The 19907-nt window shown below is 25.6% G+C and overlaps 3 protein-coding genes across 4 annotated transcripts; all 3 read right to left on the minus strand.

Annotated features, from left to right (window-relative positions):
- Positions 1-9293: 9293 nt before the first annotated feature.
- LOC113553738 (nitric oxide synthase-interacting protein homolog) lies at positions 9294-11148 on the minus strand. 2 transcript variants are annotated; one of them, XM_026957234.1, is made up of 6 exons: positions 10939-11148; positions 10617-10801; positions 10190-10535; positions 9729-9916; positions 9550-9658; positions 9294-9479 (listed from the first exon to the last, which is right to left on the minus strand). In XM_026957234.1, exons 2-6 carry the CDS (start codon positions 10790-10792, stop codon positions 9408-9410), a joined length of 891 nt encoding a protein of 296 aa, XP_026813035.1. In that variant the 5' UTR covers positions 10793-10801; positions 10939-11148; the 3' UTR covers positions 9294-9407. The 2 variants fall into 2 exon arrangements, with proteins under 2 accessions (XP_026813035.1, XP_026813036.1); XM_026957235.1 differs by lacking the exon at positions 10939-11148 and adding an exon at positions 10878-10934.
- A 1307-nt stretch (positions 11149-12455) lies between these two features.
- Positions 12456-14812, minus strand: LOC113552260 (vacuolar protein sorting-associated protein 52 homolog). The gene has a single exon (XM_026955047.1). It carries the CDS (start codon positions 14486-14488, stop codon positions 12554-12556), a length of 1935 nt encoding a protein of 644 aa, XP_026810848.1. The 5' UTR covers positions 14489-14812; the 3' UTR covers positions 12456-12553.
- Positions 14813-16475: 1663 nt separating this feature from the next.
- LOC113553910 (uncharacterized protein MAL8P1.12-like) lies at positions 16476-19619 on the minus strand. Its single transcript, XM_026957484.1, is given in 2 exon segments — positions 16476-17819; positions 19475-19619. Coding segments are annotated over 2 exon segments (1356 nt in total). The 5' UTR covers positions 19487-19619.
- Positions 19620-19907: the final 288 nt, after the last annotated feature.

A 19907-nucleotide genomic window follows, 5' to 3' on the forward strand; every position in this document is an offset into this window, starting at 1 on the left:
AAACATAAATAATATTATACGTACCATATTTTATATTAAATAGATAAATATAACATACGTTTATAATAATTGTACATAGATCATAGATAGGTATGAATAATAGTAATTAGTAACTATATTTAGTACCTACTGTGAATAAAAGTAACAATTAAGTGCCCCCGTCCATCACATGATCAAAGACAGCATAGTATGCCAGTGTAGGTATAATAGTTATGCATAAAATATATACATAATATAGATAAATATATAATATAATATATAAATAGGTAGGTTACCGCGCAGATTTATAAACCTACATATCCTATTCATAATATTATTTATTTATTATTGCAAATAATAATACCAATAATAAACTTAATAAAATGCCAAAAATGGAATAATTGTGAAAAAGAAATAATTGATGTAGGTTATTATAGGTATGTATAAAAGTTACATTTCTATCTCATATTAGAAAAAAAGTAACATGTTTTAATATCCAAGCCCTAATAAAATTAATTATTACTATTAAGACGTTGTTTTTACTTTCAAACGTGAATAGTTCAAAGTTCACACGATTATTTTTATTTTGTCACAATTATCTTATTATCTTAGCAATAAATTATCGTCTTACTGTCGATTGATAAATAATAAATTAGACAGCCACGCGCGATGGTCCGTTGACGTACGTCGTATACACACTGCACATATTAATATCAAAATAAATATTACGGTGTCGCTGCTTCAGATTGTCTTATTAATTATTGTAATACGTTTTTATTTCACCATTCATGCGCGTCCGGACACGACTTATCTATACGGTCGTCTGTCACAGCGAGCACTCTTCTACACATACCTATATCTACTTATGTTCACTCTCCGTTCATAATTATAATCATATAAATATATAACATTTATGCGGATGGGATTTCAATATATTAGCATTTTTTTTTCTAATGGCAACTATAGGAGATATTTGCTGCTCCATGCCAGTTTTAGTATAAAATATCTGTTACATATCTTGTTAAATTAAATATACATACCGAAATTTATTTAGGAATTTTGGAATGGCCTTTTTTATTTTTATATCATTTTTACTATTTTAAATTAATTTTATATGTTAACTTAAATTTAAACATAGTTGTTTCAAGTTAATAGAATTGTTTAGACATATTAATCATATTTACTATAAAAATAAAATATAAAAGCCACATATTAAAATTTCGATTTGTTCTATTAGGTACCTACTTTTCTGAATTCCTATTGAGATTGAGATAATTAGTACGTGTATAATGAAATTAAAACTGCAGTTTAATTGCTATTAATTTTATGATTCAAAATAATTTTATGCTCATTAAATAACTTGTTGGTAACCAATGTGTAAATATATGCCAAACTTTGGTCAACTGCTAAAAGAACTGGACCATCTCACCCATCTCAATATTAAACTCCTTTTTCAAAGAGCCAAATAAACGAAACTTGTAACGCAGAAATATCAAATCCATTTACGATTTTCTAAAAGTTGAAAGCTACAAATATCAATTTTAATTTAAAATACAACGTGAACAAAGCAGTATTACTTTTAGCTAATATATTTTTCATTAAATATCTATGAATATTATTATCCTAGCCGTATTTGTTTCCAAAGTCAAGCATAGTATCGCGGTTGTAGTTATGATTATTGCTATAAATTCCTGTTTATAGCTATAACCTACGACCTGTCTATACATAATAACCTTGTCACAAATGTCACCTTATAGTCATTATTCATAGGTCATACTGTCATACCCATCGCCTATTGTATATAAGTACGGGAGAAAAATATATTGGAGGGTCTGGTTTGGGGGATGAATCCAAAAGCAGACGATATAATATAGTATTAAACATTATGATATGAACACACGCGGTGACAAAGAAATATTATCCTATGCAATTCCGCGTGCACGCTATTTAGTATTTAGTATTTCCACAATGCTGCGTGTATGTGTGGGTGTGTATTATAATACTACTGTCCATTTTATACAGTAGGCAACTTGCAACTAAATCCACTGCGTCCGTACGTCCGTTATTAATCCGTTATTGTTGTGAAGGTAGTGGGAACATCTATGTTATACCTTATACCTTTATTATAAATTGTAATGTGTACACGATGCGTTACCTACGTGTCGTATAATAATAATTGAGATCGACTGATCGCAACAAAATAATTGGACAGACGGCAATTGTACATACAACGACTTATATACCTACCCATTATTTTATATTATTATTTATTATTAAGTTCTTTCCGAGCATCATTTCGTTTTCCTGCAATATTTCCCTCTTTTTGATCTATTTCCTTCCCAAGACAGCATATAATAATTACGTGATTTTTATCGACAGCATAGTATATATTTTCTATACAGTATATAATATGTGTGCTATACAGTGTATATTATATAATATAAGCACTTGGGTAAACTTAAAATTATAGATATAGAACATTGGACACAATATGTAGGTACATTAAACAGAATGTCTCCTCTCTGTGTTTTGTGTTTATCCTCATCGACCATTGATAAATTTATTCCTTATTAATGTGTTTAAAAAGTATAGAAATTGAAAAACTGTTAATTTATTCTATAGCTTTGATTTTTTTTCACAATTTATACCATTTGATATTTCACTTAAACCCAAAATAAAAAAATTTTAATGTTTATTTAAACAAATTAAAAATGTCAAATCTATATCTAATGGTCAATTAAATTATATTTACATATAGTTTAAATAATTTAATATTTATATAAATATTTTAAGATTTGTGTTATCAAATTATTTGTTTTCCATTGGAAATCCAAACGGTTATGTAAGTTTTAATGTTTAGGTAGGATAAGCAACAGATATGAGTATATTAATGAACGGGTGGATATAACGAGACGGCAGAACTTTATTATTGAAACACTCTATACATAATATTGACATATAGGTGGTACCTATATATATATATATTATTATATTAATATAGTTTGGTGCTACTTTGATGGACTCGTAAAGCGAAAAAAGGAAGCACGAGCAATGGCGACAACCGATGAAGCACGACAGGTATATACTATATTATAGTAATAAGTGACTCGACGTTGTCGTTCGGTGGTCAGGTGGAAAAATAACGAGCGCTAATTTCCAAGTATATATACTTACCTACAGTGTGCGGACTCATTTCGAGTTTCGTCGTCGGAAAAAAAAACAAAAACATTTACCTTGCACTATATAAATTGTCACCGTAATGATATAATGATATATAATAATGTATCGTGAGTATCGTAATTACTTATTATAGCAAACACGTCGGCCGCGAGAAGCCCTAGCTATAGCCGGATACAATGTTAGTACCCACACCGCAGCAGTACTATTATAACCAGTGCTATTAACAAATAACATTAATTGTCGGAAATTAATTGCAAAAATGGCCGGCGTTCTATACACATAACCATATATATTATTATATACAGTCATATTTTGTAGATGTAAATGGTGTTACTACAACAATGGTTGTTTCAACTCATTACTGATTATTAATTAACGTTTAACAAAACAATACATTATCACAAGTGCAGTCGTAGCGTGTATAGGTAATATAACCGTCAAAGCAAGCTATAACAAATAACTGAAATAACAATACACTTATATACACTGTAGGTAGTATATATACGCACAACATTGCTGATGGAAAGGGCAGTTAATATAATGTATTATATAATAAAAATTGTATTCGAATACAATTTAAACGCACCACGGAGGTTTCGTCAAAAAAAAAAAATAAGAGTTGCAATACTGAAAACCGTCGAAATCGATGTATACACAATAGGTATAATATTATTATTGTATACCGACGGGGGTAGGAAGGTATACTTCAGACGAATATAAGACGTATTGTTTTTTAAGTTAAAATTGTGGTGGGTCGCGGCTCGCGGGTGCCCGTGATGGTGATCACCACCAAACTTACTAAGCATGGTCACAAACGCTATACCAGACCGTACGACGGTGCATTAAATCTGCGTTTTGCATTTTAAATAATAAATCGTATAAAGTAATCATTTACCATTCAAATTCTGATTATTGAGATTTTTGATTTCAAGTGGAGATAACTCCGCTATGAATGTATTGATTTACAATGATGTCTGGTTTTTGTGTGTGTAAATACCTATTTGTATACGTTTTATAGACTTATAGTAGAAAAATACTTCAGTCTTCAACTATTTTTTCTAATCTTATATATTTCTCAACGTGTATAGTTTTTATTTTCTATTATAAAACAAAATATTTTTGAACTATACTTTGATACCTTAAAATCAAATTTTGAACGAACAGTTTATGAGTTAAGTAGGTATTTAAAGTTATGGCTAATAAACTATTTATCTGAAATTTGATTCTTATAGAACCAATTAATTCGAATAATATCCCGCTTTATATGAAAACAAAAATATATTTTAATAAATAACTTAAAAACCAAAAAATGATAACACTGAGAGGTAAGAAATAACAATAAAATTGTTTCCCGAAAATGTTGTTTTGTAACGATTTAAAATTATGTAAAAGGAATATTTTCAAAAACGTTAGTACCTGAAATAATGAGTATCTTATATTAAATTAATTAGTAGTACATACTTAAGTACCTATATATGGGCATCGGGCATGGACAATTGTGTCTATTAATAAGAACAAGAGAATTAATAATATAAAAGCGCAATTGGTACATAAAAAAGTAATTTTAAACGCAATTGGTAAACTGCCTATACCTAAGACCTAATTATACCTATTACCTATACATGTATATAAGAATAAAAAAATCAAATAATTTGTGTCATAATATCATACCTGGTAACATGAATAACTTTATTGTTTAAAAAATATTCGGAGGACAACAGACACGATTCTAGTTCAAAAAAGTCTGTGACGGAAACTAGAATACTGAATTTTGTACTAATATTAATTATTATTATAGGTACAAAATAAATACTAATATTTTGAAGAAAAAAAACTGGAAAATGGTCCCGCCCCTTAGCTTAAATGACGAACCAAATCCATCAATAAGAGTAATATATAGTATTACCTAAGCCCTAACGTAATATAATGTATTTTAATAATTATTAGACTATACAACTATAATAATAAGTTAGTACTTTAGATACAAATAAGGAAAAGGCGTATTAATAAATAAAAATATTCATATAATTAAATATTGTGATAATATTATTTTTTTCATCTCATATTCTCATGTAAATATGTGTACCTAGTTATCATTATTACGAGTAATTATTATTATAGCTACCTATAAGGATTATTATTATATGACAATAACGGCGTAAAGGTGCCTAGTCAGTAATCACTTTAATCGCAGTAAATAATGTAGTTGCACAAACCTACAAAGTACCGACAGAGAAGAAAAGAGAGATATTTTACGTGTTGTTTATTTTTTATTAAATAGAAATCATGCAAACTATTAATATGTTTTAATTTTGTTTAGATAATAATATATCGTCATGTACGTCTCCAATCAGAGGTGTAGCCAGGATTTTTTTTTATGGGGGAGGCTAAATACTTTTAACTTGAGTTATTGAAAATCAAAAACAATAACAATACAAAACTACTGATAACATAAACGTTGATTTGCCGTTAATGTATATATTATTTAAAATAACTAAAATTTGTAAGACAATTTTCATATTTAAATTAAAATATTTCAAAACAATATAAAAATACGGCCAATGAGAAGATATAGCCCCTTTAGCCCCCCTACCTTAGCTACGCCACTGTCTCCAATCATCTCATCAGGTGGCACTAAAAATATATCATTAATTTTATTATTTACCAGTTACCTCAAATCACAATCTATTTGATTATTAAAAATTCTCAACACTTCCAAATTACATAATTCGATATACCGACTGAAATTATGAAAACTGTGTACAATAGCTAATAGCTATAATATAAGTAAATTGTAGCCCTTAGTTATCTGTAAAAAAATATATATTCTCGTATAACCGTATTGTTGTATTATTATAGTTACACATAATGTGGCCATGTGGGTATATATTACATAAACATAATTCTTCAATAATTCAAATAATAGTAAGTATAGTTATTTTAAATATATTATTTACATAAACATTGCAAATCAAATTCAATGCTTACTTACCTAACATGACATAATAAAAGAACACAAGTCAGTGTTTCAATAGGTTCATCAATGTATAAACTATACATAGGTATGAGATACCTACATTAATAATTCCACTTCTACACTACATGTCTATATTATAGTAACAGAATAATATAATATAATGTCAATTCTTCACTGTCGTATACAATATACATACTATGAATTTTGACTTAATCAAAAAGATATGAAAGAGTTATTGCAGATTTAATGTGCTTAAATGTCATTACAGAAATGTCTAGACGAAACAATAAAACCACATAACATCTTATCATTTTATTAAAATTCATTGACAGCAAAATATGAATTCAAAAAAACCAACATGAATCGTGTATTACGTAAAGTGACAAGTGTAATACTATAGGTAAGTACTTATTTCCTTAGGTACACCTTGTTTACATATTTGACATTTTTACGTATATTTATTAGTTCTTTTTCAATCACTGTTTCAAAAAACAGTTAATAAAATCTTTCCACTTATTAAATATATAATATGTAAAAAATTAACCTATAACTATAAATATATACACTTAGTATAAGTAGCTTACCGTAAATAAAAAAATTATAGTTCGTTTAGATGATTATCATTTACATAATTTGGGCGAGTGAAATTATTTTTACCTGCATGACTGCGTGAGTGACATTGATTGATGACATCCCTGTTTTTAAATATTACTATACTGATATCTTAAAATATTATAATATTTGATACTTTTAGCTTATTTAAAATATTATTGATAGGTATGTATTATTAAAATAGTATAAGTAAGTACCTATAATATACTACAAACTATATCTACCTATGTAATTAACTTTATAAGTATATTACAACTTAAAAGTGAATTAATGAATATGTATATAATTATAATATACCTAGTTAAATAAATCGTATTATTTGTTAATTTTTATTTATTATATTTTTTCCGTATTTTAATTTTCACGCATTACAATGTATTCACTAAATACACAGAGGAAAATAATTTTTAATTTTCAATTACCTACTGAATGACAATAATTATATAATTATATAGTTAAGTAGGTACTTACCTACCTACTCAAAATATGAATGCTTAATTGGTTTAGTATTGAATTTTAACTCAATTTATAAAAATATCTGATAAAATTTCAAATAATTTTACCCCACTTCAGATTTATTAAATTTAAACCTATTTTTTAAAAACTATATAATTTGGATTATTCGGATTAGAGAGTAATCTTAAATGTTAACAAGATGGACCATTTATAAATTTAATTGAAATGAATAATTAAATAATACCTTATAGATTTTGAATAAAGCAATAAAATATTAATTTTTTAATTATCTGTTTTATCTTTTGGAGCAGTAAAAACTTTGAAGGTAGTTTCTACCTATTTTAAATTACCACCAAATATGATTTATTTTCTATTCGTGATACAATTTTCAAAGTATTTATATCTATTTAAGTAATTTATAATCATTTGAAACTTTTTCAAATTTTATTTTTTATACATGTTGGTAAGAGGACGTTATACCCATATATGTTTTATCTGTCTTACTAATGTAGATCATACCAAATTTTCGTTCAGTAGAACACATTTAGTGATATTAGCTTTAATATTAGAGTAAATTTACCTATTATCAATTTTAAAGATAAGAATATTATCTAGAAAATGTCATATCTTTATTGATATTATCATTTAAAAGTGTTATAGCTATGTAAAATATTACAACTTTAAAATATTCATAACTCACTTTCAAATGATATCAATAAAAGCATATAACATTTTCTAGGTAATATTCTTACCTTTAAATTTGATAATAGGTCAATTTACTCTAATATTAAAGCTAACAAAATATGTTCTGCTGAACGAAAGTATTTGCAAAGATCTACATTAGTAAGACAGAGATAACACATGCAGTTATAACATCCTCTTAACAAGATTCTCCCTCAGTTATTCTTACATAGAATAAATATTTTAAGATCAAATTTGAACAAAATTAAATATTTTAATAACAAACGATATTAATTAATTTTTATAATTCAAAAACATTTTTTGTGGGGACTCAAAGCTTTTACGTACCCAAATGTTATAAATTTGACTACCTATACGTAATGACATTTTCAAAATATGTAGATTAATTTTAAAATATTACCTATTTTTACACCAGGAACACCTATATTACAGTAAAGTATTAACTCAAAAATTAATAACAATAATATAGTACCTATGGTATAAATACAAAATATAAAATAATTAAATACTAATAATATAATAAATGCAAATAATGCAATGTTTTCAGCAAAAATTCAATTAACTTGACATCATAATTCATAATGCTCATAATAGGTAGTAAAATTAAATACTTTAATAGAAATATCAAAAAATATATCATAATTTATGACATAAGCTAACAGATTTTTGTTTTCTCAGAATCATTTTTCATATAAAATTATATCATTAAATCAAATTTAACACATCCATTTCAGTGACCCACTCGACACCTAATATACAGTACAGCAATACCTTTTTAAAAATAAAATATTTTTGTGAATTAGATACAATTAAATTGATGAATAAAATATAATTGCTACTTAGAAAGTTACTACCAATTGAACATTAACTTTAAAAAATATCAGAATTTTGAATAATGTACAGTATTATTATTTTATTAAATATTATAAATTATAATTTATAATATATAATTTTAAAATATTAAAAATTAAAACAATTATATTATTGTACACAGTAGTATAATTGAAGGTTATAATCAATCTTCATAATAAAATTACTTTGGACCTGCTATGCTTTTTTAACTTTTAACATGGTACATTAAAAACTACCATTTATACAAACATGCTATTGGATAGTGATGATAGACGATAGTATTAGTGTGTTTGTAACTAATATGTACATATACAGTGAAACACATTTGCTGTTTACATATTTATTATATAATATCAATAATCAAAATTAGCATTCCATGAATACGTCCCCTTTTAACATACAGCGATGAATGCCATTAACTATATTATTATTTATTATGTATTTATGTACATACTATTATTAAACCTTATCATAATATAGCAGAGTATACTAAAATAATCAAATGTTAAAAAAAACTGTATATTTAATTATAAAGTTCATAATATTACATTAATTCATGTCCAATTGATAACTTAAATGTATTATTTAAATATAGATAGTAAACCAATACTATCATTTTAAATTGTAAATATTCAATTCCATATTGTTTTTATGCTTGTAAGACTGGTCTAGCATTTTTCCCTTGCAAATTCACATTTGTTGTTGCATATCCTGTTCCACCCTAATAAATAAATTTTAAAAAATCAGTAAAATACAGAAAAAAAAATACTAATATAAATTATATTCCTTACTCTTTGTAAAGGTATAATATCTTTTTCTGTTAATTTTTCTCCATTCAAAGGATGTAGCCAATCTTTTTTAATTAACTTCTCAAAACATTCCATAGTAATCACATGACCACTAGAAACCAACAACAGGATAAGTTAATTTTATATTTAAAAAACACTAAAATATATTGACTGATTTATACGTTGTACGAATAACGGCTGCAGGTACAGCATTACTTAGTATGTCATGAGTCACTGCACACATGTAACGATTTTCACGAACTGCCAATGATTTTTTATCACTAGGATCATTTACTAGTGTCCATTTTACATCCACAAAGTTTTTTAATTTCAATGGTTTGCCACTCATTGGACAATAAATAGTTTTATCCTTCAAAACAGAATACATGCAAATAAAACCCAATAATTAAAAAATATTGTTTAAAAGAGAAAAATATTTTTAAATAATAAATTATGCATAATGTAATCAAGTTTTAATATTAAAAAAAAATTGTATTATTTATTTGTTTTTTTTATGTTTTATGTTTTGAGCAATCTCTCAATATGCATCTACTGTAATATTCAATAACAATTTTATAATCCATAGTATTTCATACTTAAAATTAATTGGTGGTAATCTAAATTGTAATATTATAATAATTACTGGTTTTTGCATAGGCGCTTTATTAGCATCTGGTGTTTCCGATGGTACCCAAAAGCTTGGCAAATGCTTATCCAAACCATTAACCATGTTTGAAATAGATGATACATTTTTTTCTGATCGTTTCTGAGATTTCATTTTGTAAATATCATTTTGTCTTTTCACCATACTTTCTCTTTTAAGAAAATCATTGACTTTGGATTGCTGTTCAGCTCTCCCTAATTCAGCTAATTCTTCTTCTTGCTTGTGTTTCTGTTTTTCGTATTCCTTTAATTTTCGACAGTACTCATTTTTTTTGGTAATCATATATTGCAATAAAGCTTCTTTATCGAATAGATGACCTTCAGGGCTACATAATAAAATTGAACATAAATATTACAGTACAATTTAATTATTATGGCAAATAATTGTCACTAATATTAAAACTCACGAAACAATTGGAGTTCTGCAAGGTTGTAATGTCATTGAACAACAGTCAAAGTTCTTAATGGAATCTTTACCGACACGTTCATTTTGTGTTCCATAACCAGACTGGGAAGCGTCTTTTTGTTTTTCATGATATGTGTAAACAGCGCCTGCTGTACAATTTCTAGCATGTCTTGTCATTTTAATCAACTGAAAAAGTACATCATTTGTCAATTCAAAACCGACATTTAATAAAATAAAAAAGTACAATAAGTAATATTATTACTTATTTCACAGAAACTAAAATAGAATTATTTAATAAACAGATGAATAATTATAAAAATTACTTGATTCGATTTTCATACAAAAATTTTTAAAAATTATTAAAATTAAAAATACAATTCAATTGTTTATGTTATATAATTAAATTTTAAACGTAAATTCACAAGGTAACAGCGAATAGGTTTATCGTCAATCGTAGTTCATCTATAAATTCAATATTCAAAATTGATGTAATTCAATATCGGAATATCCTGAATCTGATCCTGAATAATTTCTGATTTTTATACATATCACATTATCAAGATTAACAAAATACAATAGCTTTTATGGTTACCACATTTAAGTGTCAAGGTGGTAAACAATTGTTATCACATTGACAGTTGTAAAAAATAGGTATTTGATATGATGATATGAATAATAACAATAATATTATGAAGAAAAAGATATTAATTAATAATTAATATTAATTTATGTCTTTAATTATTTTTTATTATTCACACCAGTACGGCAGTACACAACCATCGACGCCATCATCTGTTGTCTTCGTGTCCATCTCTGATCTCACTAACATAATAAATACAATATTGTAAATTTGCATTTAGCTGAATTGATTTTTATTTTATATGCTACATTTGCTTTTATATGACTCATATACTAGATACTTAGACAATTTAGTCTTAACGTGAATAATATTATGGTGATAATATTATAGATGTATCTGTACTGTGTGTATTATTGAGATAAACACAAAATAGATTAAATAAACATATGAATGTATGTCTATTAATTGATCTATAGAATATGAATGGATTAATTAATAATTATAAAAATGGAATATATAAATAAGACTGTTTAAAATTCAAATTTCAAACAATAATATGGTAACGTTGGTAAGTAAGCTTAATAAGATGTAAAATTATAAATTTGATAATAATCATTAATACTTTTATTTTTTAATTTGTCAATAAGATTTCTTTTTCTACTTTTTGAAATTAATATTATGATTTTAAAAAAAAAACAATTTTACAATTATAACATATTAATATATTAATATTTGTATGTTATACTATGACTCCGACATTATATATAGTATATAATACAAAAGTAAATAACAACTCAAATTTGTTACAAACCTGAAAAATCATTTAATTAAATGTTAAAAAATTACCTATCAATGACAAAATGTTCGAAATTGAAATTTAATAATAATTATTATTAATTTCACAATTATTTTCAATTTTTTTGAAAACTATATGAGCATTCTAAAAATATAAGTATTTTTAAAAAACTTCATGGAATTTTTTAGTAAAAAAAAACCATTGTAATTATTATGAACACTAATATATTACATATAAACAAATTATTTGGTAAATATCAGTAACTAATTTAAAATTTAAATAATTTAAGAAATTAAAATCATTAAAATAATTTTTCAAAAAGTATAACAAAAATTTTACTATATCAGAAAAAATATAATAAAAATAATAACAACTCACAATCTTTTATAATAAATAAAATAATAAAATATATTATCAAACTAACATAAAATTCAATAAAAAAAAAAAATAAAATGTACAATTAATTAAAAATAATTCTTCCAAAAAAAATAAGACAAATTTGACAAACGTTTGTTGCAAACAAAAATGTTAACATATTATTATGCAATTAAGAAACTAAAACCTAATAATTAGTTTTATACTTCTTAATCTCTATCATTATCACGTGTATATTAGGTAACTGGGCTTTGTTTGGAGCTAATAAAACTTTTTGAAATTTATGATAATAATCAATTAACTGTGAAAATGCTAATTGTAATAGAGAAGCACCTGTTGTTAGATTAGGAAATGAAGGTAATATTTCTTTATTTATTTCTTCTAAAGACATCTTCCAGGTAGATGTAAATGTCTTAGCTAATCCTAATTGTCTTGAATCTGAATCAATATCTTGGCCATTCTCTGCATCTGTAACAAACTTCATCATCCCACCAAAATATACTTGAAGTACTTCATCAACATAATCTTTACTTCTAGCTGAAAGCTCTTCTTTAAATCTATCCACTTCAAATGTACTATCTCTAACACGTTCCATTAGTATTCTTAATACCAAATCATAATTATTAATCAAAAATATTAAACGATCTTTACGGGTTCTAAACATAGTGGCAAGACGTAAAACAAATGTTAAAACTTCTTCGGTTAGGCTACAAATTAATTCAGGTTCACATTTATTGTTTTCACTGAATGAAACTATAGCTGATACAAGTTCAGCATATCGTCTCATAATAAAGTGGGGCTTCTTTTCTTTATTAAACTTGGAAATATCATAATCTTTAACACTTTGGATATGTCGTTTAAGTATAAATCGAAATCTAGTCCCAATCATAGCAAGAATTGTATCCCAATACTGAGCCAGTACAGGAACTAAACGATTTTGACAAAGAGCTTGATAACGCATACTCAACTGGCCACATAAAAAAAGTGCTAATGCATCATAACAGTTTTCAACAAAATGTTCTAGATGTTTAATTAAAAGTCCTAGAGTTTTACCCATAATCTGAGAAAATAGTCCCTGGGCAGTAGGTTGATCTACTTTAAAAAACTCACAATCAAATTTATATTCTCGACAAGCGTTATCTACAAGAGCATATTGGACTGATCTAAATATGGCCTCAAATGATAAATTGGTCAAATTATTTTGATGTGGTATAATTATTGAATTGTCAATTTCATTAAGTACAGATGCTCTGTTGCCAATAGTAAAAACAGTATTTTTTTTAATTGATTTTTGAAAAAGGGTACGTGACGTTGGATCTTCTACTGCCAACAGATCATCCTTTGTAGCGGCTTCTTCAAATTGTAACTTCTGTAAATAACTCAAGTATGATTTAAAATAAGTAAAATAAACTTTACTCAATGCATCAACATAGTCATTATATATTTCTTGAGCAGATATTGAATCATGATTTAACAAAAACTCAAACAGAAATTTATATTCAAATAAAGTGTTTTGTGGTATATGATAATTTGTGGTAGGTTTTTTAAATTTATTTATCTGTTCCATAATGAAATGTCTAATTTTTGATGTAGCAGTAATTTTCAATTTTTCATACACATCTTTCACATCGTTTTGTGATTTTACATCTTTGAAATTCTGTTCATCAACAAACAATATTTTGTAGTTTAGTACAGACAAATGTGTTGAAAACTTTTCATCTGTTACTGAACATGTAGTTATGGCTGAGATGAGTGTTTCAGATACAATAACATCTTCTATAAATTGATGCATGAGCCCTTTAAAAGACTGTCTATTACATAGTTGTTGAGCCATAAATATTGATCTCTGCTGTAACCTAGTAATTTCATTTGTTATATTTTGCAATTCCTCTTGAAAAGTATATAATACTGATTCTGTGTGTTCCAATACATTTTCACAGTGATTCAGATGTTTATGTAATGTCACTATTTGATCTCCAGACTTAATATATTTTTCTACATCGAGATTTTCGTGATATTTCAAATCAGATTCTACTTGTTGAGAATAATTACGTAAATCGGTTTCCGATTTGAGAATTTGATCCAGCACACTGTCATCCAACTCAATGAATTTCTTGTCCATATTAATATAAGCACGAAATTTAAAAAATATAAAAATTAAAAAACGTAATGATAATATAATTCAATCATTTCAATCGTAAACACACATTATGTAAAAAGAAATTAATAATAAGTATGAATTAATGATATGACAAGTGATTTAGATTAAAATAATAAGTTTAAAATTTATTAAAGAATTTCACGTACAAATCGTACAATGTAATTTTCAATAACAAATACTAAATACCTAAAAGCAAAGCATAGAACAATATACTATTTATATACGTGGATCTATACAGTTATGAGTACCATCGTGTTATCGTACTGTGGTCGTAACGAACCAATGATAATGATAAGTACAATACTACATACTATAGTACTACAGTAGCACCGGTAGCACAGTGGCAAAGATTATATGAAAATTATTTTCGTATAATAATAATTATGCTGTAACAGTACCACAGCTGTTGTTATTGACTTACAGCAAACTATACAGATAATAAAATTAATTTTTTTATTATCTTTTTTTAAAGTTATTATCTGTGATAGTATCAGTGTACAACAGATTACAGAATAATTATTTTAAAAATGCGGTACGACTTTGAAGTCCATCTTCATCTATATTTTATATTCTATGATCAATATGATCTGTACCACACTAGCACGGTAAAATAGGCCGGATAAAAATAAAAATTTTATATTCTTAAATTATTTACTATAAAAAAACTTTAAAATAATAAAATGTAGGTATAAAAAAAAATTTGTCGTTGTAGAATTTAAAGCGGGCGTGTACAATATCTGCATGGGCAGCCGGTTGCCGACCACTTCTCTATAGTAGCGAGTAGTGACTGTATAGGAATGTTCGTACAATCGTATCTTGTGCGTCCAAGTCCCAACGTCTCTGAAATAGTTGTTTAGTCTAAACCAATGGTTCCCAATTAGCATTGAGCGGACCCCTAGCTAAAACTTAAATTTGACAGGGACTCCTTATATTTGTGATTATTTACTTTCAATTTTGTTTAATTATATCATTAATTGTCGACCTTTTTTTCGCGATAATCGAGTTTATCTATTTATTTATAGTACCTAGAATTTCAAACCACTACGTGTTTAATAATTCCACTAAAATAAAATTAAAATATCACTTCAGTACTACAACCGCGGACCCCCTAATATCAACATGCGGACCCTTGGGGGGTCCACGGACCACCAATTGGGAACCAGTGGTCTAAACTTTAAAACTATGCCCATAGTGCACAACTGGTCATCTTATTCCGGCCCAGGAATACATTCATGCCATTCATGGTCTATAGTTCTATATGTAATACGGAATACCTATATAATAATTTATAAATAATATCACGGATTATATTAAAAATTAATCTAATCTGTGAGCTCGTAGTTTTATATATCTTTAGTGAGAATCGCGGACGTTTCGTCCCAGAGAGTTATTAGCCATAGGATATTTGGTCCCCGGCATATTTTTATTTAAAGATATTCGCGGTTATAAGGTTTTAAAATTATTATTATTTATTAATTTCTTCTAAGTTCATTATTTTACTAACAATTAATAAATTTCTTTTTAATCCTGTAGTAATCGTATCGAAAAAAACCATAAAATTATAATAAATATATATATATAATATTATGTCTCCGCAATAAACATAGAAACCAATCATAATAAAAATTAGAAACAAAAAAGTATGTCATTATTAAATCAAACTTATAAAAATTGAATTGTATCATTTAATAATCATGAATTCATGATTGTAATATGAAGCACGTCGATGTTCAAATCAGATTATAATAATTAATGCAGTAAATTAAAAAAAAAGTAATAGGAATATGTTTTATAATCAGTTAATATTTTTTCTATATCTCAATTCAATATCCACAAGCATGTTAAGCTTCTTACTTATCAACTTTATAATTATATAATTAATAACAAAATTATATTAATAAATAAAAATTAACTTATAAAGTAATAATTTCTAAATAATATGTATAAATCATTGAATTTAATGACAATCTTTGTTTTTAATAAAATTTAACATATCATTGTGCACTTTTCCAGCAGGTGAATAATAAAATATTGTCTGATTTTCTTTTAATAAATTGTTTTGTTTCAATGAATCATCATTTATTTTTTTGTACTTCAAATCATTTTGAACATTTTGAACTTTTGGCAGTGGATTTTCAATTATCATACAATTAAGCTCTTTATCTTCATATGTTAAATTAGACAATTTGATTTTCTCTACATTTTCTGGTTGATTTACAGTAATAGCTGAGTTACATTTAGAATTAATTTTTAAATTTTTCTGTAAAAAAGTACTTTTTGTTTTTTTGCTTTTATATTTATATTGTTTTGGTGAAAGTTCATTAGAATATTCAGGTGAACTATCATCCGATGAATAGATCTTTAAATTATTGATTTGATGTCTTTTTCGTTTTAAATGTTTTGAAATATCATTAGCACTTGAATTTAATTTAGATGTACTCGGTTCATATTCCATACTGTTTACACAACTCACATTACGATTCATTTGTTTAAGATCAAGGTTGTTTATTTCATTATTTGTATTCACAATTATCTTATTATCATCTTTTATATTGTTATCAATCGTTCCAATTTTTAACATTGCTTCACACATAGCTCGAAATGCAATTATTTCTGCATCTTGATCTTCATCCGAAAATTCAACATATTGATCTTGAATAGGAAATTCAGGATCAGTTTTAGAAGATGGATGATTGAACTTTTCTGATTTCTTTGAATCATCAACAATAATTGAATTATTGTTTTTTGTTTCCGAATTTATGAATTCATTAATCAAAGGTAGCGCTGGAATTACAGTTGAAATGTTTAAATCTATTTGTTTAATAGTATGTGTCTTAGTACTATTTAAATTTATTGATGGTGAAATTTCATTTAGTTGTTGGACAGCTTTGCATAAATTTAATTCCATAAATTGTTGGGTATCTATTTCTAATACTTCTGAACTAACATTTTCGTTCATTCTTTTCACCAATTCTAATAATAAGTTTTCATCTTGACTATTCAAATTAGTTTCATTAGAATTTATTTTATCTATTAAAAATTTACACTCTTCTTGATTTAATTGATTTGAGTCATGTATAGTATTAGTTATTTTGTTATTGTCTGTACTTGTTAACATAGTAGATGTTTTAAAATTATTTTTTCCTTGAGTATTATTCAAATTTAATTTATCAGCACAGTTTATATTTTCAGAAGAGTGTGCATTATCTAAAAGTGACATTTTATAACTTTCTGAAAGATTGTCTTCATTTATAACATTGATTTGTTTATTGCATAGTTGATCTACCACATTCTGAAACATAATATAACATCAATATTATGCATAATATTAAATTCAAATTTTAATATTCATAAATAGCAATTTACAGAGTAAAGTTTGTGAACTAACAACTTAAATAACTTCAGCACCTAAAAAATTAGTTACCCAATTATACTTAAGTTATACCTAAATCATTATCTGATAATAATTAAAATAAAAATTAATTTTAAGAGGTCACTTACAGACTACAGTAGAACTTAATAATTCCATCCATAGTCTATAAGTACCTATATAATAAAAATGTAGTTTTAATACTTCAGAAACTGTGAATTCTAAACAATATTAAGTATTACTTTATATTATGTTGTTTTGAACAATATTTATTAATAAATTTATTTATTTATTTCATTACAAATCTGTAATTTATATAGGTACTAATACTAATATCTTTAATATTATTACTTATAATTTGTATAACATTTGAATAAGTACTATTAAACTAAAATTAAAAATACAATTAATTATACAAATCCCATATTTTTACTTAAATTTTAAGTTTTAACCCAGTTTTTATAATTTCAGACTATACCTACAGATGATATGGTAATTTTTCTTTCCATTACAGTTCAGTAACTGCAACTGTTAAAAGTTACAAATACTTCTAAAAAATCTATCTATTTGGTACTCAATAGCGTTAGTAAATAGCTATTAAAACCAATTAACCAAATCTATTTTACCTTCTCCTCACAACAAGAAACTTGCCTTAATTTAACTTTTAACAAAACAGAAATTCCAAATTTTATAAGACCCAAATATTTAAACATTATTTTTGATAAATTATTAATATGAAGTTCTCATATACCTACATGATATGATATTGCTCTATAGAAGATAAAACTTCACAATATACAATCTAAATTTTCAAAACCCTGTATACTATTCAGTATACAGGATTCCACAAAAAAATCATATATGCTAAAAATTCAAATTTTTTAATCAAAAACATTCAGTTATAATTAATACCCATTATAAACCAAATTTGATTAGCAAATTATATAGTGAAAAAAAAGCCAATTACTTATAACATGGCTCAGGGGGGCCATTATGCCCTCTTGATATTTTTTTCAATATTTATAATACCAAATAATTATATTTTCAGCATTTAGTAATTTGATAACAATTTTTATTAATATCAAGTAGGTAACTTTATTAATTTATATTTTTATCAATCAAGAAGACTCTAAATTCTAATCAAAAAATTAACAGCAGAAATTATGCTCCAAAACTCATTGTTTTTATATATATAGTACCGAACCATACTTTGTATAAATGTACTTACTAAACTTATTAACCTAATCAAAAATATGTTATTCATCCCTCAAATTTTATTGTAACTATTGCTTATTTATTATTTTTTTCTCATATACCTTAAAAATCAATAAATAAACATAGATAAGTTTTGTTTTTGTTAATAATTTTTAGATTTAGAACACCTTAGTCATTGTTGTGTTTGCCATTAAATTAGTTACCGGTACAACATATAGTTACAATTGTTAATATATTAAGAATAAATCGAGGAATAAATTATATAAATCCTTAATTTTTTAATGGTTCTATAAAGTAAATTTATACAAGGTAGATAATATTAAAAAATAAGTACTAAAATTTAACTACTGACTATAACTTACTTCTGTTGACATACTTAAATCTGTTAAGACTGTTATATATCAATCATATGAGATTACATACTATGTTGGTAAGTTTAATTTATAAGCTATGACAAATACAATTTTAGAACACTTCTATATATTTTATTATTTTACAGTTATTATCTTTCTGCTATAGTGTTATCAAACTTAAATTAATAAATGATATCAATTAACACGTTTTTATCACTAAGCTCCTGCAATATTGTGGCAATCATAGACCTTATTAAGACACGTGATGTTACCGGGTGTATAAACAAATAGGACCCGGGTCATTGAGATCCCAACCAAACCTTTGGTAACAGCGTGGATCTAGTTGTCTCGGGATCTATTTGTCATCTCTTTATCAAAATGTCTCACTAGTAAAAATGTATTAATTTAAATAATATTTGAGTTTTGACGAATATTGTATACA

The sequence above is a fragment of the Rhopalosiphum maidis genome, chromosome 2, assembly GCF_003676215.2.
Source record: "Rhopalosiphum maidis isolate BTI-1 chromosome 2, ASM367621v3, whole genome shotgun sequence".
Taxonomy (NCBI): domain Eukaryota; kingdom Metazoa; phylum Arthropoda; class Insecta; order Hemiptera; family Aphididae; genus Rhopalosiphum; species Rhopalosiphum maidis.